The sequence below is a fragment of the Patagioenas fasciata genome, chromosome 2, assembly GCF_037038585.1.
Source record: "Patagioenas fasciata isolate bPatFas1 chromosome 2, bPatFas1.hap1, whole genome shotgun sequence".
Lineage (NCBI taxonomy): Eukaryota > Metazoa > Chordata > Aves > Columbiformes > Columbidae > Patagioenas > Patagioenas fasciata.
In genome coordinates this window covers 5,478,120-5,502,231 of record NC_092521.1, presented here as the reverse complement: position 1 = coordinate 5,502,231, position 24,112 = coordinate 5,478,120, and the positions used below count along the sequence as shown (strand labels likewise).

At 44.2% G+C, this 24,112-nt stretch overlaps 1 protein-coding gene across 8 annotated transcripts in view; it reads right to left on the bottom strand.

The window, feature by feature from the left end:
- PTK2 (protein tyrosine kinase 2) overlaps nt 1-24,112 on the bottom strand; it is a 197,378-nt gene that overhangs the window by 134,421 nt on the left and 38,845 nt on the right. For 3 of the 8 annotated variants that reach the window (XM_065830923.2, XM_065830922.2, XM_071803768.1), the window contains exon 1: nt 11,448-11,720. The exons of 2 other annotated variants lie outside the window; for them this stretch is intronic. In XM_065830923.2, the coding sequence (XP_065686995.1) occupies nt 11,448-11,556 (109 nt within the window). In that variant the 5' untranslated portion in view covers nt 11,557-11,720. Of the gene's footprint in view, nt 1-11,447; nt 11,722-24,112 lie in introns of those variants that run through there. 3 more of the 8 variants (XM_065830921.2, XM_071803767.1, XM_065830924.2) reach the window with 2 other exon arrangements.

The window sequence follows — 24,112 nt, the reverse complement described above, 5'->3', positions numbered from 1 at the left end:
CTTCAGTTTCATCAACTAAGTGGGCAGATTCACTAAAGAAACCAAGAATTGTCGATAATATACTGAAACAGCACAGAGAAATATCCAGTAAGTGTCAGAATGGACAGAAGGAGGAAAAAACATGAAGAAAACACTTAATACCCTCATGGCAGCGACTGAACTTTCCTGGTTTGAAGATGAGAATCCGGCTTCATGGTTGAAATAGGGCTCAACAGTTCCAGTGTCTCACCCACCTCATCACAGAGAATCTTCCTGATCCACAAATACATATATATATATGTTTAATAACAAAGCTGAGCAGGTCTTTTGGTCACTGCCAGACCTATAGAATCTATACTCCCTACCCAGCAAATTAAATTAAAAATGGAAACTTCACATGTGTTACATCTTAATCATGAAAACATTTTTACAGTAGTGGCTTTGCTGAACTTAAACTTTTTGTTTCTATACAAGACTTTCAAAGATTGTATATAACAGGTCTCAGGCATATATTAATTGCTCATCATTAATGTAAGATTATTCCTGTATTTCCTGTCAGTGGAGCAGCATTAAAAATTCATCTTACTGTGATTTGAAGTGTTTGTAAATTGGACAATTATGGCTCCTCTGGTATCCAGCGTTCTGAGATACAACTACCTCCTAAAAATAAAGAAATAATACAAGAAAGAACAACACAAACACAAAATCCCTACATAATGCTGTATTTTGCAACATGTAGTTCGATGGTATTATAAAATGTACACCAAGGAAGAATAACAAGGTGCGGAAAGTGTATTTGCCAACTACTGAACACATTCATGTATCAGAACTTCCTACCTCTAGAAATTGTTACCATTGAACGTTGTGGCACCTCCTGGGTTCCAATGGTCTAAATATTGAGTTTCACTCCAAACAGTCACAAGTTCCATTTGTTTGGGAGCAGAGCGTTTACACCAGATTAGACAGTTTGTTCTGGTACTAGAGAAGGTTTTATCATTTGCTACATTCCTACCAAGGAAATTCTGACTGCCAAGAATTTGGATGGCGGTAGAAGGTGATGAAATTCCCAGGGAACAGGAGAGACAAGTAAAGCTCGTTAGCACCTGATACAAAGCACCTGTAATTAGCACCAAAATCAACAGAGCCTCTGATAGCTCATTATCATGGCACCATCTACAAATCTCCAGCCAGGGACTGGAATTTCAAGAGGTGGTAGAAGCACCACGTTACCTGTTAAAAGCAACTTCTTGGCCAGAGCCCATTTGAACACACCATAGAACAAGCAGCTGCAATGGAGCGTAAAGGAAAAAGGTTAATTGAAATATGTCTGGTGCAGTCCATGGCAGCACAAACACACCTCACCCCTAATTATCTCCCATAGTCTGTAAATGTCAAAGTATGGGTTTTAAAGAGTGAAACATGATTCCATTACATTTTAATCACCAAGCGACGTGGGTTTCATAAATGACAGGTATTCAAAGAGAAAAGCTCATTTAAAACACAGTTATATTCCTCTGTCAAAGACAACACTATTCTGAGAAAAAATGGACATGAAAAATTGGGATCACAGAATCACAGAATGGACTGGGTTGGAAAAGCCCTCAGAGATCATCCAGTCCAACCCTTGGTCCAACTCCAGTCCATTGACCAGATCATGGCACTAAGGGCCATGGCCAATCTCAGCTTAAAAACCTCCAGGGCCGGTGAGTCCAGCACCTCCCTGGGCAGCCATTCCAATGCCTGACCACTCTCTCTGCAAAGAATTGCTTGCTAATCTCCAGCCTCAATTTCCCCTGGCAGAGTTGAAGCCCATGGCCCCTTGTCCTATTGCTGACTGCCTGGGAGAAGAGCCCAATCCCCCCCTGGCTAGAACTGCCCTTCAGGTAGTTCTAGAGAGTGCTGAGCTCACCTCTAAGCCTCCTCTTCTCCAGACTGAACAAGCCCAGCTCCCTCAGCCTCTCCCCATAGGGCTTGTGTTCCAGTCCCTTCCCCAGTCTTGTTGCTCTTCTCTGGACCCGCTCCAGCACTTCAATCTCAAGATGCAGATGCAAAGAGTGAGAAGATGAGATTTTCAGGCTTCCAGAACAGTTTTGTTCTACCTGGGCGACAAGGAACGGTCCTTGTGGGCCACAGTGTATATATCTGTATGTATATCTGTATCTATCTGCTGCTGGGGTCTGGTAGGTGTGATGCCAACATTCCTGCCACACAAAAGTAAAATTTGAGACATTAGGAGTTAATAAAGATTTGCTCTGAAGAAATAAGCTGCAGGTTATTTTCACACTCCAGAAGGAAATGAGTTTTCCCATTTTCACTATATTTTGGTACTACAACCAGAGTTCAGAATGATGAGACACCGTGCTTTACTCTACCCTTTCAAATAAAGACCAGCCCCTAAACACCCCCAAGGCACCATCTTTCATTTACAGCATTTCACTGACACATTTAGAAAACATTAAGAGCAGCTAATTCTGATTCATTAATGCGCAACATTAATTCCTCACTTAAGGAGTCAGTTAATAGGGACTGAAAACGTTTTACAGCAGAAAAATGTACCTTGTTAAAGGCAGAAAGTTGCGTGTTTTCAAGATTTCTTCACTGAGGTTTCCTCCCCTTAAACCTGAGCCTGGTATTTTTTAAGCCTCACAACCGAATATCCTTCATTCTTTTAATTAGCCCAAAGAAACTCGCAGCTCAAATGTTTCAGAGACAGAGACAACTGCTACCAACCCTGAACAAAAACTTGCTTCGTTTTGATTTACTTCGTATTTATCATGTAGTAGGTCATTTGTTAAAAACATTCCTTATCCATTTTCCCTTGCACGCAGCAATTATTCAATATATTCATCAATGATTTGGATGAGGGAATAGAGTGACTGTCAGCAAGTTTGCTGGTGACACCAAGCTGGGAGGAGTGGCTGACACGGCAGGGGCTGTGCTGCCATCAGAGACCTGGACAGGCTGGAGAGTTGGGCGGGGAAACATTGAATGAAATAGAACAAGGGCAAGTGTAGAGTCTTGAATCTGGGCAGGAACAACCCCAGGTTCCAGTGTAAGCTGGGGAATGACCTATTAGAGAGCAGTGTAGGGGAAAGGGACCTGGGGGTCCTGGGGACAGCAGGGTGAGCATGAGCCAGCACTGGGCCCTTGTGGCCAGGAAGGCCAATGGTACCTGGGGTGGGTTAGAAGGGGGTGGTCAGTAGGTCAGAGAGGTTCTCCTGCCCCTCTACTCTGCCCTGGGGAGACCACACCTGGAATATTGTGTCCAGTTGTGGCCCCTCAGTTCCAGAAGGACAGGGAACTGCTGGAGAGAGTCCAGCGCAGGGCAACAAAGATGCTGAAGGGAGTGGAGCATCTCCCGTGTGAGGAAAGGCTGAGGGAGCTGGGGCTCTGGAGCTGGAGAAGAGGAGACTGAGGGGTGACTAACTAAACACATAGGAAATATTATACATATAACTAAATTCCCATCTCATCCCCACTGGTATCTCTTACTGTCACCGCTCCCTTGCAGAACAGACCAGACACCAAAGTAGCTTTAACTACTTTCCCTTCCAATTTTAGGAAATAAGCAATTTGGAATCAAAGAGATTTCAGAGTTTTATTTCAGAGCAAACAAGAACTTGGATAAATCTTTGTTCAGAAGATGACCTGATGGAAGGTTTATCACCTTTATTAGGTATTAAATTAAATTAGCAGGTGGGCACTGTCATAGCAAGTGCTGGTGTTCCTACCAATACCTTGATTTTCCTCATTGAGATATAGTGTATTTAAACTGTACAAACATATCACATCCAGAGCTCTGAAAATAAGCTAGATGAGAGCAAAACTCCCTATGAATTCTTCCTGCATCTCCAGAATGACGGAAGTTATTTAAAATTGTGTTTACATGTGCAAACTTGCTGCTTTTGGCACCACGTCCGACACTGCTGGACACCTTGTCGCAGTAAAATTAGATCAGTGCATCCAAACCCAGCAAGATGTGGGTTCGATATCACAGCAAACCAGAATCTACACAACTCTAAACAATACAACCCGAGGGAATGGCAGGAAGATGTGCCGGGGAGGTTCAAGTTGGACATTAGGAAAAGGTTCTTCACCCAAAGGGTGGTGGAGCATTAAAACGAGGCGTCTTTCATTAACAGGCTCATTTTTAAATCTACAAAACTTCAAATACCTGAACTTCTAGACTATGAAATCACCTTTCACAGGGTTTTTTTTTTCTATTGCTGATTTCTGTGTGAACTGTGGGGTTCTGTCCTGTGCAAGGACAGCAGTTGGACTCAGTGATCCTTGGGGGACCCTTCCAGCTCAGGACATTCTATAATTCTATGAACTCCCAAAATGACTTTGGAAGAAAGAACAAGTGATGGACTTCACTGATTATGCCTTGTATCAATTAATATGTATTGTATACATAAAAAATTACATATTTGTATATTATAGAAAAATAGTGTGTGTATATATAACAACAGAAGCAACGCGGCTGAAGGAACCTGGTAGCAATATCATGAAGGTGCAAATCCCTTATTTGATGGGAAGAACAGGAACGGTGCGCTGATGATCTCCTACCTATGTACAGGAAAATCCCAGGCATAAAGTTCTCCCATTACCCCTGAAGTAAAAAAACCCTTAGTATTACAAAATATAGATTTAGAAACACATCAAGAAAAACCTCCCTTCAGTTGCTACAAAACAGCTGATGGGCATCGCTGCTCTTGGCCCACCCTGCACCGGGACACTGTGCTGAACAGCTTGGGGTGCAAATCACCCATTTCTTCACCATTCAAATGATAAAAGTGGGATTTGAATTGGCATGGCCATGAGGTTGAGAACAGAGACACAAGGGAATAGAGGGAATAAAGTGACTGTCAGCAAGTTTGCTGGTGACACCAAGCTGGGAGGAGTGGCTGACACGGCAGGGGCTGTGCTGCCATCAGAGACCTGGACAGGCTGGAGAGCTGGGCGGGGAAACATTGAATGAAATAGAACAAGGGCAAGTGTAGAGTCTTGAATCTGGGCAGGAACAACCCCAGGTTCCAGTGTAAGTTGGGGAATGACCTATTAGAGAGCAGTGTAGGGGAAAGGGACCTGGGGGTCCTGGGGACAGCAGGGTCACCATGAGCCAGCACTGGGCCCTTGTGGCCAGGAAGGCCAATGGTACCTGGGGTGGATTAGAAGGGGGTGGTCAGTAGGTCAGAGAGGTTCTCCTGCCCCTCTGCTCTGCCCTGGGGAGACCACACCTGGAATATTGTGTCCAGCTGTGGCCCCTCAGTTCCAGAAGGACAGGGAACTGCTGGAGAGAGTCCAGCGCAGGGCAACAAAGATGCTGAAGGGAGTGGAGCATCTCCCGTGTGAGGAAAGGCTGAGGGAGCTGGGGCTCTGGAGCTGGAGAAGAGGAGACTGAGGGGTGACTAACTAAACACATAGTAAAACACATAGTGTGTATATATATATATATATATATATATAAACACATAGTATATATATAGATATATATATGTATAAAACTAAATTCCCATCTCATCCCCACTGGTATCTCTTACTGTGACCACTTCCCTTGCAGAACAGACCAGACACTGAAGCAGCTTTAACTACTTTCCCTTCCAATTTTAGGAAATAAGCAATTTGGGAGCAAAGAGATTTCAGAGTTTTATTTCAGAGCAAACAACAACTTTCCTGGCGGAAAGTGCACTGGTGGGGGGATTGCACTGGATGAGCTTTCCAGGTCCCTTCCAACCCCTGACATTCTGGGATTCTGTGAACTCCCTGTCCTCTGGGAAAGGGTTGGGATGGAACCCACAGCACGCTGTCACTTCCATTTGACAAGGTACAGCCACACACAACCATCAATCACAGACCTTTATTCGAGTGATTCACGGCCACTGCAATCAAACACCTGAACGGACAAAAAGCTGCTGTTCCGAGTTGACTGGCAATTCCAGTTTTCTGGGAACCAGTCGCTATGATCAAATTGAAAAGGTTGTTCTACTCTAAAGTATCTTTGTTGCAATTCTTCAGTTTTATCTTCACCAACCATCGCCTCACAGAGCAGACAAAACCCCCTTTGAGTCGAACACGGGTGGATTTCAGGAGTACGATTCCTATGAGTATCTCCCCATAACAGCAAGGACAACAGATCATTGCTGAGTTGCAAACGTAAGAGCAGAAAACCTACGAGAAGAGCTTAAATCTTATTGCCCCTTATCTTCTAAAGCTTCAGGAATATACCCAGTTCCTTCCCATCCTCCTCCCTAGAAAAGAAAAGACTTAACAGGACTTCACACCATCACTCACCCTGCAACAACTCGTGATGAAAATGTTCTCGCTATATGGTTATTGAAGGAGAAAACGTAACCGGTATGGGAATCCATCACCAAATAATGGCAATAGAGTCATTAGTCCAGCTTTGTCAACAAGTAGTGTTTAAATGAAGAGAAGTCTGGGTTTACTGACAGTTTTAGGTAGATAATGAAATTCTTATAGGAATTAAGGAATTAAGAAGAAAAAAGCATGCAATGAAAGTCGCTCCTGTTCTTTAATCATTAGCGTTCCAGACAATGAAGATGATCCGCATCTTCTAGAGGTTGAGGAGCTAAAACTTCCTATGTTTGGGACACATTTAGAATTATTGTATCCACAACCTCTTCCAATTCGGAAAGGAAACCACCACATCCCAAGGACCAACTCAGCAAACGCAAGATGAACCATCAAACATCAGATGGAGACTTAGGCCATGGAACAAGCTGCTTCTCCTTAGGAGTTTCCTCAATAAAACAAGGGACAAGATTTAATTTGCGGATGAGTCAATAAAAGAGAAATCAAGCTATGAGTGCTTTGTTTTACAGACCTCAAATCACTATGAGGGAAAGATTATCTTGGAAGCAGCGACGGTGCTCGTGGAAATAAGCAAAGGCACAAACCTTGGTTATCAAATGAAAAAAGCGGAGTTTGTTAACAGATTAATTTTCAATGAAACGACTCAGTAGGATTTACTTTTCGTAATATCTTTGCTAAGCTACGTTCAGTATCAGGAGAGGAAAATCCAACCGCCTTCCTGTGTCAGTAAATCAAGAGTCACGTCAACAGCGAACCCCAAAACCTCCGCAATCCTGGTGGAAATCAACTGGCACCGTTACCCCCCAGCACAGGTGAGACAGCAGATATTACAGTGATTCATTATTCTGCGAGATGATGAAATCTTCACGAATGCCACAACAGTTTTATAAGCGCTATAATTAAATACGTTTAGGATGTGCTGTACTTAGGCTTGGGTTAGAACCACGTTTACAAAGACGTTTCCTTGTGTCTGTCATGTTCGTAGCTTGCACAGGCTTGCCCACTGTAATGGGATCAAATTAATCCAAAAAGTCTCCACTTTTTAATAGATTTTCATTAACAAATCCACGTCCAGTCATGAATTTAAGGAAACTAGTGAGGCTGTTTTCAGGTTAATAATTAATGTAAGCTACACACTCTTTGCTGACACACCAACATTTTTACAAGACGTCAATTTGCAACTATTTTGTTCAAGCAACACTTCAAGTGGAAGGATTATACAAGCTGATATATTTCTCACAAATGTAAAAGCAGTCAGAAAAGCTTCTTTCACTGCAATAACCCTTCCAATAAAAACTGTACATGAAGATCAACTTGCCCAATGAATTGTGGCCATTAAAAATGCAGAAACAGGTAAGGGATCATCTTCACTATCTACGGATGCTAATTTGGAAATACTGCAATTGTTGCCAAATTGATGGGGTAGGGAAAACTATGCTCTGTGTGTGTGCATGTACACATCTGTATGTATGTGTTATATAGAAAATACACGCACAACGTGACTTCTGATTGAAGCTTTCGACTATAAACTGAATAGGGCCACAAAGTCCTGTTTGACTTCTCAGCAAAATCCAGTTTCACTCATTCAACCTTCTTTAAAACAACTTTGCTCTTGAGCCTTTTCCTAAGGCAGCTTCACAAAGGTATTTAAAACACTTTGTTTTCCTCGCGTAAGTTTTGGTTCTTCCCAGGCTGGGTCATTCCAGGTGCTCCAATTGATAAGATCACCAATCTCCATTACACCAAATGCTCCCCCAGAGCTTCAAACAATCGCTTTTCCTTTGTTTTTGGTCAAAATATCTCCAGCTCCATCTTCTATTCCAGTAATCTTTGAATAAGACACTAATCACCCTCATGGAAATGCATCAGTACTCTCAGCGCTGCGTATTTCCTATACATTTGGAAGAATATCAAGGGAAGAAATGGATTGAAATAACAGACACCGTAAATCTCACAGCTTAAGAAGCCGCTAAGTCAAGTTTAACGAAAGTTGTGACAAATCTGTGGTTTGGATGGAAAGGGCTGATGTGTCACCAACATCAGATTGTCAGAGCAAAACAGCAGAGACTCGTGAGGTGAAGGAAAAACAGCACTGAAATTTGATATATCCAAGTATATTGTTTATAATGGGCAGATCAGCAGCAGGTCCCATCTGAACACATCAGGGTTCATCTGAAGGAAAAACACTTCACTTGGAATTGCCTATCACTATCAAAAAATGTGCAATGAATAGGATGAAACTACATTGTGAAATTTATTCTTTCAATCAAGACAATGTTTTGGACTTAATTTGACTTCATCTTAAGACAGCAGAGATTTTTTCACATTAGTCTGAACGGCTGAATTAAAGAACCGGGATCACCCTTCGCTATTCGCATGACGCACACTTCACAACATCACGTCAATTTATTGCCCGTGAATTATTAAACAGAGCTTTCTCCTGCAAGATAATTCAAGAAACTTCCTCCTATGCAGGGTGGATAATTCGCAGTTCCACAGCAGAGCTGCCCAGCTACCCTGACCTGCTCCCTTGACATTTCTTCCACTGGGTTATCTCATAAACTTCAACGGGAAACTCAGGAAAAAAGGCCACTTGCAAAACTATCGTCATTGCACAGCTGGTGTGATTTGGTACGGAAATATAAGGTGAAATTTAGGCAACTGAAGCACTCTCTGGTCTGCTGTTACAGTCAGGAAAAATAAAACCCATTTCACTATGATCCTGGCATGAATTTTCAGTATTTATCTGGAAGAACGTTCTCAGCATCCCCCACAGTTGGAACAGAGCTTGAGGCTGTTTATTCCACAAGATCAAGAGATGTTAAGTTTCAAAGGACTTAAGGGGTGGGGGAAGCAGCCAAAAATACAGGTAATACAGTAATACAGGTTTACTTGCTGAGAAGAAAACCAGTGAACAAAATCCACACTTTCATTTGACACTGAAAATAGTCTCAAATAGCATGCAGATCCAGACTAAATTACCAAGTTCAGCAACATTACTTTAGGACTGACTTTAGCATTAAGGAGGCAACAATCTAGCTTGTATCACATACAGCTTACAGAAACACTTTATAAAGAAAGCAAACCTTATATGTGAACACCGGCTCACCGAAACATCCCAAAGTGTTTCCCAAGAACGCACATAACACACCAGCCGCTCAATCTGCCGCATTCAAATAGACAACAGCCCCCTTTAGAAAGACGTTATAGATAAGAAAACATACACAAAGATCACACTTAAAGATATTTCCAAATGATTCAATAAGTTTTACCAGTTTTTGCTGCAGGTAACACGAAGCTTTAACAGTAAACCCCCAAGAGCCAGAATAAAGCCATCCAGAGCGTTTCTCTCATTAATATATTACCTTTCTTTGACTGCAGATATCTCACAGCCCTTATCAAAGTAGGCCAGAGCCGCTTCATTTCCCTAAGGTTAAGCTGGCGAGTGGTATACGGAGTATTCATCGACTAAGGACCGGCCACCATTCAACGACAAATATAGCACGAGCTATTTCTCATCTGTCCTATTTTTCTTCTTTTTCGGGAGGCTGAGATGCGGCTTTTTTCTCGAAATCACCACAATTGGCAGCTGCGGAGCTGCTGGTGCCTTTGTCCTCTTATGCAACTCCTCGTGTCCCCTTCTCCCCCCAACGGGAATAAAAAGAGATTACGTGGCTGTTCTCTGGTCTGGGACAGAGGGGGCTGGATGAGCCGTCTTCCCTTTTCTTGCTTTTTCTTCCCTGTTTTTGAAAGTTACCCTCTGAGAAGCCCCTTCAGAAGAGCCCAAGAAGGAGCTGAACATCAATTCCACCCAATACTTTTGCTACCACACAGAAACAGGCGTCACTGTCACCCCTTCCCGGCAAACGAGTTTCACTAAAAGCAAAGCTTTGTTTTAGCTTTGCTTCCAGCTGCTGTTACTGTTTTATTAAGTATTATTCCCCAGTGAGCTGACAGATACTAAACTTCATCAGATATTATCAACTGTGCTGCTCAAGCTCTGCGATTTCTTCTTCTTAAGTTATTTCTACTATACGTGCTGCTATAACATCTCAGTGTGTGGCAAACTCTAGTTCAGCCCCAGCGGTTCAGCAAGGTACAAAAAGCACAAAACAAAGTGTTAAATGCTCCTTTGTGCCTCCTCCAAATAACAAGACACTACAATTCTACATAAATTCACTGTTTTTTTCCCAAGATAACTGATCATCAGCTGCGTCTACCAGCTCCTGGTCCTGAGCTGTGTCCCCTGAACTTCTGCCCCTGTCCGTGATCCAACATCTCGGTGACTCAAACTCTGCTGCTGGTTCCTCTTCCAAAAAAGAAAGTGCATTGAAATGAAAGTGAACACGAGCAAAGTTATGCTTACGATCAGCAACGCTCAACCTTTCGCAGCTGTTTTCCATCTAAGGAAGATTTGATTCTTTGGCTAATACAATTTCAAGCATTATCCCTGGGCCGTATTTTTATATACACGCTCTCACCCACACCAACATAACAAAAAACAGGGTAAAAACCTTTGGGATATTTATAATATTATAAACGTCTTGGGACGTGAGTTAAGATAATCACGTGAATGAGTTTTGCATTTCCATCTAATTATTACTAAGGCTCAATTTCACGTCAAATAAGTCCATGTGTTGTGGGCGGTTATTGTCTCTTTGGGGGAGGTGAATAGGGGGGGCAACTTGTGAGACATCAAGTAAAAAGATGTTAGTTCCCCACTATAAACACCACCCACCATCAACCACTTCCAAACTACTTCTTCCAAAAGGTAAGGGAAAGTAGAATTAAACCTGCAGTGGTTTTAAACACACAAAGATCAAAAACAAAGCCCTCAGATCCTCACATCAGTGGGAGCAACAACAGCCCGAGTGCTCTTTGATTTTCAGGAAGATTTGAAACGAAAGAACAAATAATTTAGAAAGGCATTGCAGCTGTCAGGAGAAAGAAGATCCTCAGACTGTTCTGTATCACAAGCACACCATCAGAATAGAAATATTGTATCTCCCAGCTTTGCTTTTTGATAGCGAAAAACAAAACTAAACCTATAGACCCACAGGTGGCAAAACACTGAATTAAGAGCGGGTGAGAGAGAAATATATATATACCTATATATAAAAAGGTTTGTGTACCTTTAGCCCAGCACATCGGGAAGGGGCTACAGCCGCTCCTCTCCATCCAGGCAGCACCTGCGGGCTCCGGGCCCTGCCGGCCGGGCCCCTCCAGCAGCCACACACACATAGAGCTCCAGTGGCGGTAGCAGCGTCCCGGTTCGGCGCCCCAGCAGCGTGTGCTCGATCCCCGAGCAAGGAGCTGAACCGCAACCCTTCACCTGCCGGCGGGGGCGGCGGGGCCGCGAACCCGCGGCGTGGAGAGGGGCGGGAGGAGCCCGCGCTGCCGCCTCATCCTCTCCCGCCTCGGAGCCGGGGAGCGCCGTTCCCTCCCCGGGGAGCTGAGGGGAGGGCAGAGCGGCGAGGGGAAGGCGGGGAAGAGGGAGGGGAGGCGATTAGCCGCATTAATATGCTAATCTCCCCCCTTCTGTTCCATTCACCCGGCGGCCTCCTGTTTACCGAGCTGACAGCCGCTGCTCAAAAGGGACTTGAGCTGCAAATCAAGGCTGAGCCGGGTCGTGGCCGGGGATGCGCTTCCCCCGGCGGGTTTGTGCCCTCGGCACAATGACACCCACTCACCGAACAGCCTCAGTGACTCACAGAATGGCCTGAGTGAAGGAACCCGCTAGACCATGGAGCCCAACTCCTGTCCCTGCACAGGACAACCCCACAGTTCACACCGTGTGTCTGAGGACGTTGTCCAGTCTCTTCTTGAACACTGTCAGCTTGGGGCTGGGACACCTCCCTGGAACAACCTGTCCCAGGTGTCCAGCACCCTCTGGATTCAGAACCTTTCCACCACATCACACCTTCCTCGTAAGCACTTCAAATTTCAGCATCTCTTTTATGTATTTTACATCTGTACTTACACACGGCTGTACTGCACAAAAATCACACCCTAAAAGAAACCCAAAATGTGAGGGGTTGGAAGGGACCTGGAAAGCTCATCCAGTGCAATCCCCCCATGGAGCAGGAACACCCAGCTGAGGTTCCACAGGAAGGTGTCCAGGCGGGTTTGAATGTCTGCAGAGAAGGAGACTCCACAACCTCCCTGGGCAGCCTGGGCCAGGCTCTGCCACCCTCACCATGAAGAAGTTGCTTCTCAAATTTAAGTGGAACCTCCTGTGTTCCAGTTTGTACCCATTACCCCTTGTCCTATCATTGGTTGTCACCGAGAAGAGCCTGGCTCCATCCTCCTGACACTCACCCTTTCTATATCTGTAACCATGAATGAGGTCACCCCTCAGTCTCCTCTTCTCCAGCTCCAGAGCCCCAGCTCCCTCAGCCTTTCCTCACACGGGAGATGCTCCACTCCCTTCAGCATCTTTGTTGCCCTGCGCTGGACTCTCTCCAGCAGTTCCCTGTCCTTCTGGAACTGAGGGCAGGAGAATTTCCCATGAACTCCAGCAGGAATTGGGGTTAGACGCGACATCACCACCCGCTCCACCTCACACCAACAAGATCATCGATGAAACAACCCCGGTTGTGGCACTTCGCCTTAAATAAAGAGCAAATACCGCCGCCCACGCCGGTAATTGCTCGGTAGCACATCCAACCCTCCTCTGAACCCCTGGGTTTTATGTACTTGCGATCAGAAGGCAAAGGTCGGCACACACGTACACACCATTTGCTGCTTAACTATGCAGCACGTAACATCTGAACTGCTCTCAAGACATTTTTCCTTTTAAAAAGTGAGCAGAAACATTGCAAAAGCCTATGTTCAGAAACAAAAATTCAGGAAGCATGGGACTAAAGAAATAATAAAGAAACAATGAAAATACCGATTTTACTCCTAGCGAAAGATCCCCCCAAAATTATAAACGGATTCAGCTAAAATATGGATTTAAAAAAATCAACAGGAACAAGACTCACACTGATCACTCCAGCTTTCTGAATATTCCACAGTAATCTTTTCTCGCTCCCAGCAGTAAAGCATAAGGCTTATCCAAGCCTATATCCAAAAGGGAATTAATCTAAAGCCAGCAGCTTTCAGCTCACCCTCTCTGCCTACTTGTAGCAGCACGCGCTCGTCTGCAGCATATGTTTAATTACCATTCTTTACTAAAACACGGCCGTCTTCATCTCCACGCGGAACAAGAGGGTGTATGTCAGAGCTCTTGATAAATATAGTTGCTTCATTTTTAAATTTCACTTTAAAGCGTTGCTTCTATATTTAAAGGAGAACAAATATTCAGTAAGCGGCGGGGGGGGGGACACACAACAAAAAGGAGACGGCGATGAGGCCACAACCAGGCCCATGAGATGTTCTGCATCACTGCTCAGGCACAAAGATCTTTCTGGGGCTGTGGAAAAGCCGAAGGGAACTCAAGACGTGCCTGGATGTGTCCTCCCCGTCCTCTCCCCCCACTAAAGTTTGCAAAGCCCTCAAGTGCAATACGGCCAGAGCCAAGGTCGGGGCTATTTACCCCCAATAACAAAGTGAAACACGCTGTAGGATTGCTATAGTAATATTTAGAACGCAAATTATTGTATTTGTGCGGCTACAGAAGATGCAGAGGCACAGGGTAAGCGTCCTTCTGGTTCAAGCTGTGGTTCTCAATGCAGGAAAACTGCCTTTTTTTAAATGTTATTATTTATTAAACACATCCAGCCCTGCCACAGGGTTCCTCAATGACCTTGAGCCAGTCGGTCTTGTTCCGCTACAAAAAAACACAGATCCTTCTTTAGCTGTTCTTCAGTTGGTTTGTGCTTTAGGGTCTGGAATATAAAAAGCCCATAAAAATAAAGCACTTTGCAGAAAAGTAAATGCAGTAAAAACGGTGGGGTGTAAACTAAGTTTCATCCACAAGCGCAAAACCCCTTAGATATCAACTGTTAAGCGCATTGCCAAGGAGAATTTTAATAAATAGAATGTGTGGACTCGCGTTTTTCTTTATACTTTTAACAGATGAGACTAATAGAGAGGATCAATCCAGGTGTCGAGAGTTACAGCCTGCTCATCACATCTGTCCTTAAAATGCTACGAGTGTTACAATCCTTCTCCTCAAGGACATACTTGTAATATCAGGCTACAAAATGAAGCTGAAAACATGAGAAAATGTTGTATTCATTCTCTTCTGTCAAATAACATGATGGATATTTCTGTACAACAAAAAGCCAAAAGCATAAAATCTGTGTTCTGGACAAAGTCAGAAACCCCAGCTTTTGGTTGTAGGGTGGAAGGGGAACAGGGATAGAGCAGAAGGGACAAAGTAGAACATGAACACACAAAAACAACTGGAGAAGTTCAACATGCCTCCAGTATAACACCAAGTATTAGCAACATTTTCTAAATCACAGAATCACCTGGGTTGGAAAAGCCCTCAGAGATCATCCAGTCCAACCCTTGGTCCAACTCCAGTCCATTGACCAGATCATGGCACTAAGTGCCATGGCCAATCTCAGCTTAAAAACCTCCAGGGCCGGTGAGTCCAGCACCTCCCTGGGCAGCCATTCCAATGCCTGACCACTCTCTCTGCAAAGAATTGCTTGCTAATCTCCAGCCTCAATTTCCCCTGGCAGAGTTGAAGCCCATGGCCCCTTGTCCTATTGCTGACTGCCTGGGAGAAGAGCCCAATCCCCACCTGGCTAGAACTGCCCTTCAGGTAGTTCTAGAGAGTGCTGAGCTCACCTCTAAGCCTCCTCTTCTCCAGACTGAACAAGCCCAGCTCCCTCAGCCTCTCCCCATAGGGCTTGTGTTCAAAATACTGCTCATCAAGGAGGTATCTGAGAACCATTTATGTAAAATAATGTGTTTTGCGTAACGCCAATCCAATTATAACATTCACCGAGGTGAGGATGGTCTGTCAGGAATTAGGAACGGGGACGTTTGTCCTTGTGTAAGATGCGTACGCCAACATACACCGATAGTATCTGCACAGTACTTGCTCGGTAAGCGACGATGCCAACAGCTAGCAAAGAAAATTCTAAAAAAAATAAAAATTATTTAAAGAAAAACGCGTTAATTTCTACTAAGAACATGCAGAAGCACTGGCTGTTTTCCTAAAACTCATATTCGAACCGCAAAAAACTCGGGCTACCCCAATAACAAGAGACAGGCCAAGGTCCTCAGCTAAGAAACAGCATTTTGCCTCTATGGAAATTCAAGTCAAGACTTTGCTACTGTGACCATGACTTTAGTTGCTCCATTTCAGCCTGGTTTTAAAGACTATTGAGTATCAGCATTGGTTTTTTGGAATATAAAAAATCAGAAGCTTTTGAATTGTACCGAGGCATCCCGTTTTGGTTTTAATTGTGCCTGCAGGGCTGATCCCGCCTCCGAGTGAAGCCGACTGCAAAAATCACAAAGCCGCATGGAATAAAGGGTTAAACAAGGGTTTTGGATGACGGGGAGGCACATAAAAGGCTGTATAATTTTTTCCACTCATGCTTATCCACACAAAGATCTCGAACGGCTGGGAGATGAACCGGCACAGCTCCGGGGTTATGGCTGCAGACGGAGCTCCCGGGGGGTCTCGGGGATCCTGGCGGCGGAGCCGACTCCGGTTTCTCACGGAACGGCAGCGCTCGCATCTCTCCGCTATTCAAGCCATTATTTTCACATCCGTTAATATCTCTCTCTGTCAAATTTTGATCGGATGAGCTCAAGCGCTGAGAAGGGGAACAGCACAAACCCATCATACTGGCCCAACTTTCATTGCCCTGAGAAACCAGACTCAGTATTCGGAAACTTTGGGAAGATTGGGATCAAAACAGGCTTTGACAGCACAGTAAAGCTTTGGTTTTTCAGTGTCTCTTCTGCAACATCTCAGCTACCAGATGAACGAGGGGAAGGAGAGAGGGGGAAGGAGAGAGGGGGAAGGAGAGAGGGGGAAGAAGAGAGGGGGAAGACAGGGGGAAGAACCCGTTTACTCATTAGGACAAAAATTAAGAGGTACAGCCTTGGGCACAGCAATTGCATCATCATTATTATCATTATTATTTGGACTTGATCATTCATATCTTCTCCACTTCATGGGCTACTGTTCATCCCTCTGGTAGTCACTCGATGCTGAAGAACAAGCACGTGTATTTTCAATAACTCCGCGTATTGGTGTCAGGGATGGAAGAAGAGCATTTCTTCATGGTGTTCATTTCACTGATAAAAAACGGGAGCTCCCAAACCGAGTTTGCCCTTAGGAAAAGTGGAGGATTTTCTTTTTGTAAAGCCACAAATGCTTTTCCGTGTTTGTATCCAGAATTCTGCAGAGATGCTCTCCAAATAATGAAACTGTACTGTCATCTTCATTAATCTTCGTTCTCTTAAGCTTGTTCTTTATGGTTCTTTTTAAATGACTATAATTATTTCGTGTTCATTTGGTAATATTTAAGAGGGGAAAAGATTATCTACCCTAGGTTTCCCTCTAACCAGAGTCAAACAAACACCTATTGAAAACTGGTGCATTGCTATGCTATCAAATTTGGAATTATGGCTCCTGAATTCTACCTTAGGCTAAACTCAGGTTTGCTAAGCCTGCCTTGGATTACCTGGTCTCTACATCCACCACCCCTGTCCTCAAAGACCCTTTACTTGGAGTGTCACAATCCCAACTCATTCCTCCAACAGAAATAATTCAATACAACCGAGAAGCAACATCGTCTCCACTAATAATTTCACTCAAATTCCACATTCTAGATCAGATTAGGCCATTTTTCTCCTGAAGGAAAGATGATTTAGGAAATAAATGTTAGAGAATCAACTACAAAAAGGCCAAGCAAACTACCAGTACCATCCGCTGCCTTAAGATAAGGGCTTTTTGGTGAAGCTCCCATCAATCAAATGATAAATTGGAATTCATTATTTTAGTCTTCATTTTGAACTTCTTAGTGGTATTTGCCTTCAGATTTCTTGCTCAGAGAATGCCTGAGATGGGAGCGAGTACAACAGACCCAGTCGATAGCCAGAAAGAGCAGAATATCCAGCGCAAGATTTACACTGTGGTGCTTCAACTGGCCAGAAAAAGACACCAGTATAACAACATCAACTCCTTCTAGAACATAAACTGCTTTGCATCTCTGTCTTCTGGCATAAATTTAACCCAATACCACATTTATTGTTACCTTCCTCCCTTCGGTGAGCTTTATGAGTAGAATTCATGTAGGGTGCTCCTGAAAAGCGCAGAGTTTTCAAGCAACACTTCCTCACCTTCTCGCCCATGGTCGCTTCATTATCCTTTCTGTCCTCTGGACTACATTTTAAAATAGTGATTAATAGAATTAATTACTTTTCTTTTCAAATTTCAACCTCTTGGTAGTGGAAAGGTGAGGAAGGGAAACAGAGGAGGAGGAAGGTGGTGTAAATGGAATTTCCCAAAGGATCCTCTGATATCCAACAACGCGCAGCCTCCCAGCCTGTGCTGCTAAGACAACACATTACAAGGACCACTAAGTTCACTTTATTTTTATTATTTCATAAATAATGACTAGCCATTTTTTCAACCCATATGGGTTGTATTAATTTTCGGGTGTGAAAGTCGTAGCAGATTTTCTTGTGGGTGGACTAACCCACTCGTATTCTCCCACTTCCTTCCATCTACTTTTTGTAGAGAAGTATAAAAGCGGAGAATGGTTTAAAATTACTCCCTCCTTAGGGCACCGATACCAATCTTCTGCCTCTTCATGTCCCAGGCTATTGAAAAACAAACACACACCGCAGACAACAAAATTGTTGCTGTCCTCACAGAATCCCAGGATGTCAGGGGTCGGAAGGGACCTGGAAAGCTCATCCAGTGCAATCCCCCCACGGAGCAGGAACACCCAGCTGAGGTTCCACAGGAAGGTGTCCAGGCGGGTTTGAATGTCTGCAGAGAAGGAGACTCCACAACCTCCCTGGGCAGCCTGGGCCAGGCTCTGCCACCCTCACCATGAACAAGTTTCTTCTCATATTTAAGTGGAACCTTTTGTGTTCCAGTTTGAACCCATTACCCCTTGTCCTATCATTGGTTGTCACTGAGAAGAGCCTGGCTCCATCCTCCTGACACTCACCCTTTCTATATCTGTAAACATGAATGAGGTCACCCCTCAGTCTCCTCTTCTCCAGCTCCAGAGCCCCAGCTCCCTCAGCCTTTCCTCACACGGGAGATGCTCCACTCCCTTCAGCATCTTTGTTGCCCTGCGCTGGACTCTCTCCAGCAGTTCCCTGTCCTTCTGGAACTGAGGGGCCACAACTGGACACAATATTCCAGGTGTGGTCTCCCCAGGGCAGAGCAGAGGGGCAGGAGAACCTCTCTGACCTACTGACCACCCCCTTCTAATCCACCCCAGGTACCATTGGCCTTCCTGGCCACAAGGGCCCAGTGCTGGCTCATGCTCATCCTGCTGTCCCCAGGACCCCCAGGTCCCTTTCCCCTACACTGCTCTCCAACAGCTCGTTCCCCAACTTATACTGGAACCTGGGGTTGTTCCTGCCCAGATTCAAGACTCTACACTTGCCCTTGTTCTATTTCATTCAATGTTTCCCCGCCCAACTCTCCAGCCTGTCCAGGTCTCTGATGGCAGCACAGCCTCTGCCGTGTCAGCCACTCCTCCCAGCTTGGTGTCACCAGCAAACTTGCTGACAGTCACTCTATTCCCTCGCCCAAATCACTGATGAATATATTGAATAATACCGGTCCCAGTACCAGTACTGCACTAGATCCAGGCCTCCAACTGGTCTCTGCCCCATTGACCATGAAGCCATCTTTGAGAAGTTCCTTCACAACTCAATTCCAGCGCTTAAAGCAAAAATCTGCTTTGTGTAGATCTAGAAAACTAAGAGAAGAAAAAGTGCACCCTACACATTCTGCTTCTTGTTTCGCTGCAAAATAAAGTCCGATATATTTGCTGTGACAAGCTCGCTGTGCTTATCAATTTGCATTGCTTCTCTTCAGCCTTCTCAGATGGGAGAAAGAGGAAGAGGAGACGAAGAATGGTCAGAATGGTTATCAGAATGGTCATCAGAACCCTTCTGGATCTTACAAAGGTGTTTCTGTTCATGGGGAAAACCTATTTACGAGGTAACCGAAGGGGGGTGACCCACCTCCTTGATACTGTTGAAAGGAAACACATCATGCAGTGATTCCTTTTGTTCTGTGGAAGGGATCCATGAGTACATCAGTTGACCTTACAGATGTTTCTTAAAATCACTCTTCATTAATTCAAGGGTAAGCTAGAAATAATTAGTCCCATCTGCTAAGAGGGATACGGGAAAATGAAGTTGCTTGTGGTTCAGCAAGTGTCTGTTCATCTCGGTTGCTTTCTCTCTCATCGATGGAGTAACCAGTTACACAAAGGCAAGTAAGAAAGCTGGGCAGCCACAGAGGGTCCAAACAATCTACCAGAAATGGCACTGGATGAGCTTTGAAGGTCCTTTCCAACCCAAACCATTCCATGATTCTCCTATCTATGCTAAATACAGAGTTAGAACAACAGTTTACAAAAATCTTTGTGCTAAAAAGGTGTTTACAACTCAGACTTGCGCCTGATTTATGTATCCCTGCACCTCAGAAGAAACCAAGTGCTACACCAAACACATACAACACCAGCAATTCCTCAGACTTCCAAACCATTAAACGTAATTAGAAACTGAATCAAAAATAATCCAGCAGCTCACAATAATGCAAATTATTCCATTTAGATTTTAAAATATAATGGTAGAATAGTTACCATTATATTTCTTAGTGAAGGATGAGCGGAGCATAAATCCCCTAAAAGTAAACACTTGCAGATTAAGACAAATGGTGAGAAATAGGTTTCAGCACTCCAAAGTGACTTAAATACAGGTTCAGATATCAGTTGAGGAAAATTATTAAGGGGCAGCAACTAATACAACAGGAGGTCCACAGAGTGCATGCACGTGGCTTCACCAAACAATACTGGAGCCGTCCCTGAGTCCGGGAAGAGTCCACACTTGCTGAACATGGTGTGGGGTTATTTTAAAGGGATACACGTACTCGTAGTGAGTATGGAAAGTGTACACTCGTGATTCTGCGAAGGTAAATTTATAATACACTCGCAATTCTGCGAGGAGAAACACATGCAAATGTGCACGGAATATTACACGTGCTTATGTGGAAGCACGGGAGGAAAATACACCCGCGATTATGCGAGGAAATAATTTATACACGTGCTCGTATTGAGCACGGAAAGTACGCGTGCAAATGTGCACAGAAAGCATAAATACACGTGCAAATGTGCCCAGAAAGTAGATACGCTCGCAATCCTGCGAGGGTTAATTTTACTCACACACGTGGCGGCAAGGCAAGCGGAGTCTCTGTCCCTGGGGGCAGGGGGAAACGGCTCCTGGCGGTGCTCAGCTCGTAACTCCAAGAGATTGCATAAGGGGCGGAACCTCGACAAGAATCCCATTTTTATAGCACAAGCAGATCTGACTGGCATTCCAGAAGCTTCTCTGCTCCCCCACACTGGCTGTGGGTGCTCCTGAAGCTTCCAAACATCCCCCACACTGGCCATGGGTGCTCAGCGGCTCCCTTCTCTTAATGATCCTGGCCAGGGGCTCTGGGGTCAAACAAAAGAAGCTGTCAGTCTCAAGCAGCAGAGAGGGAGGGAGATGTGCCTACACCTTCCATATCGAAGGAAGCGAGGGAGAGAGAGGGGGATTTGCATTCTGCCACACCTGTCAAGCAAATACTGGTGTATTTAAAACACAAGAAAATATTGTTAAATAGGCACAAATGCCCCTTCGCCTCTCCAATTCGCATCATTTGTATTCAAAACTTGCATGAGAAATAACAATAATAGAGTTTGATGGTTTGTTTAGGAGAAGCTCTGTTAGAGTCCAGGTATAGTTGGGTCTCTAAACCACTGAAAATTCAGCTCTGTTCACTTTAACCAACCCAATTTCAAACCAAGAAGGGACATTCACTTCTCAAGAGCTTTCACCTTCATGACACCAGCAATAAACTCCGGTGGAGCGGTTCTCAGGTATTTTGTGTTATGGGAATCAAAGGTCATCTTCAGCTAACACAAAAGCTTTTATTTGATGCAAAATCCACCACTTTCATTTGTTCCTCCGATACGAGCTTGTTGTCAGCGCCATTTTGTTCAACAAGTCGTGTTTCCCTGTGGAAACCAAACGACATCAAATTTCAAAGACAGCAAATAGCTCCAGTTTACATCCTTTTATTATACATGAATTTATGAGCAGACCAATACAACCATTTCTGTAGTGCTTCTTCGGGGCTATGGGAATTAAATAAGTATCCTACGCCTTCAAATGGTAGACAGAACATTTAAAAAACCAAACCAACCTTTCTGATAGCAGCCTGAATGAGCTACATCAAACACCACAGGAACACTGTGGGCACATAACATCATCTGACAGGCCCCAGAGCTCATTTCTTATTGAGCGCGACTTCCAAAAACTTGCGGTGTTAGTCTCCGTAATCCCATTTGATGCATTTCAACCAAGACACGGTATTAAAGCTTGTAAGAGAACAAGAGACTGAGACAAAAAGCCATGAATGCATAAACAGAGGAAGACTATAAGCTTTATCCTGCCACCGATATATGGAGAACAAAGTCTACTCGGCTGGTGGTAGAGAAGTTCAAGTACACGGAAACAAAAGCAGAGTGAAAATCTTTCCATTGTGAAACTCCCATCTTAAGGGGTTAAATATCTTCAAGGAATGACTTAAAATCTGGTCAGTTCTGCCTAGGGGTAGAAGGACAGATTACCTTTCCCGCTCAGTGACATTAAACCAAGCTGGATTATTGCCCTTCAGATTTCTACTCAAAACCCTTCTTTAAGGAGTTCTATATCAAAATATCAATAAATCAGTTATTGATGTTTCCAGAAGCTCAACCCTTGTATCGTTTGGTTCACAACGCCTCAAGTTCCAATAACACATTTGACTCCTCTCGGCGGTTACAGAGTCAGCAGCGCTTTCCATGCTAATCAATAATGTCTTAGTTGCATTTTAAGTTTTCCTCATTTAAGTTTGCCACTAACGTATAGAATCCTTTTGCTGGAGCTTTGTACAGGATCTACAGGATAAGCACCAAACCAATCACCACCACGTGTGTTTATACCCTGGTCCAGCCTATAGATTCAGTTTAAAAATCAAGTAAATCTGAATCACAACAAAGTCCATTAATCCTGGAAATACAGTTCCAGTATTTCGCTACATTAAGCCTTTTCTGGAAAGAATTATCACACATTGCCATGCAAAAAGAAATCAAATCATGTGAAAACATTCCAGCAAGTAATCTGAATAGAGACTAACGAAGATTTTTTAAAAGGATAATTAATGAATTAAGATACAATCTGCAAAACATCTTTGTGCCATTAATCTATTCCTTAAGAATTTGTTAAGTTTCACATCCACCTCAAGCATAATTCCATATGAAAACCTGAAGAACATCAGCTTTATGTCTGACAAAATAGCTTGTGCGGTTTTTCATCTTCAAATTAATGATCCCCAGAAGTTACCAGCAAGCTACACAAGCAGAGTAGTTGAACTATACATTAAGAGCTGCCAGGGATGTACAAATAAACTAAAGGAAAGCTCACAGAGCCTTTTATTTAAGGTCATTTGAGGTGTGACTTAAAACAAAGGAGCCGATAAAGTTCAGCCACGCAATGTTCTCCCTTTTCTTTCACTGCAGCCCGGGCTGTTTGACTTCAAACAAGCTTCTGTGTATTTTGGGAGAAGATCCCAAGCCGCTCCCAAAGAACAAAACCCACACTCTAATGTTTTAAATAAACCAACTACACAAGATCCAACTTGATTTTAAGAATCTTTCTTTTGGTAACACTCTCGTCCCCACCCTTCCTTGAACTTACAGCTGCTCCTATGGAAACCTCAGGTACTACCATACACAGATACTACAGTGAGCATCTCCAACCTTCTTGACCCAACAAAGCTCCTTTTAGTTGTTTCCACAGTAGGATGCAAAGACAACTGGATTGGAGACTGATGTGGGGTGAGGATGTAAAAGAAACTTTCACACAAAGCTCTTACACTTCTTCTGCATTGAGGCTGAAAGGACTGCAAGAGTTGGAGAGGCTACAAAACTCAGCGGAAATTCGGTGGAATAATCTTATCTAGAGTGAACGCATCATGGGCATAGGAAGGATATCACTCACAGGCTGGAGTAAAGGACATGTTTATGTACCAAAATTATGTGCCCTTGTGGCTAGGAAGGCCAATGGTACCTGGGGTGGATTAGAAGGGAGTGGTCAGTAGGTCAGAGAGGTTCTCCTGCCCCTCTGCTCTGCCCTGGGGAGACCACACCTGGAATATTGTGTCCAGTTGTGGCCCCTCAGTTCCAGAAGGACAGGGAACTGCTGGAGAGAGTCCAGCGCAGGGCAACAAAGATGCTGAAGGGAGTGGAGCATCTCCCGTGTGAGGAAAGGCTGAGGGAGCTGGGGCTCTGGAGCTGGAGAAGAGGAGACTGAGGGGTGACCTCATTCATGGTTACAGATATAGAAAGGGTGAGTGTCAGGAGGATGGAGCCAGGCTCTTCTCGGTGACAACCAATGACAGGGCAAGGGGTAATGGGTACAAACTGGAACACAAAAGGTTCCACTTAAATATGAGAAGAAACTTGTTCCTGGTGAGGGTGTCAGAGCCTGGCCCAGGCTGCCCAGGGAGGTTGTGGAGTCTCCTTCTCTGCAGACATTCAAACCCGCCTGGACACCTTCCTGTGGAACCTCAGCTGGGTGTTCCTGCTCCATGGGGGGATTC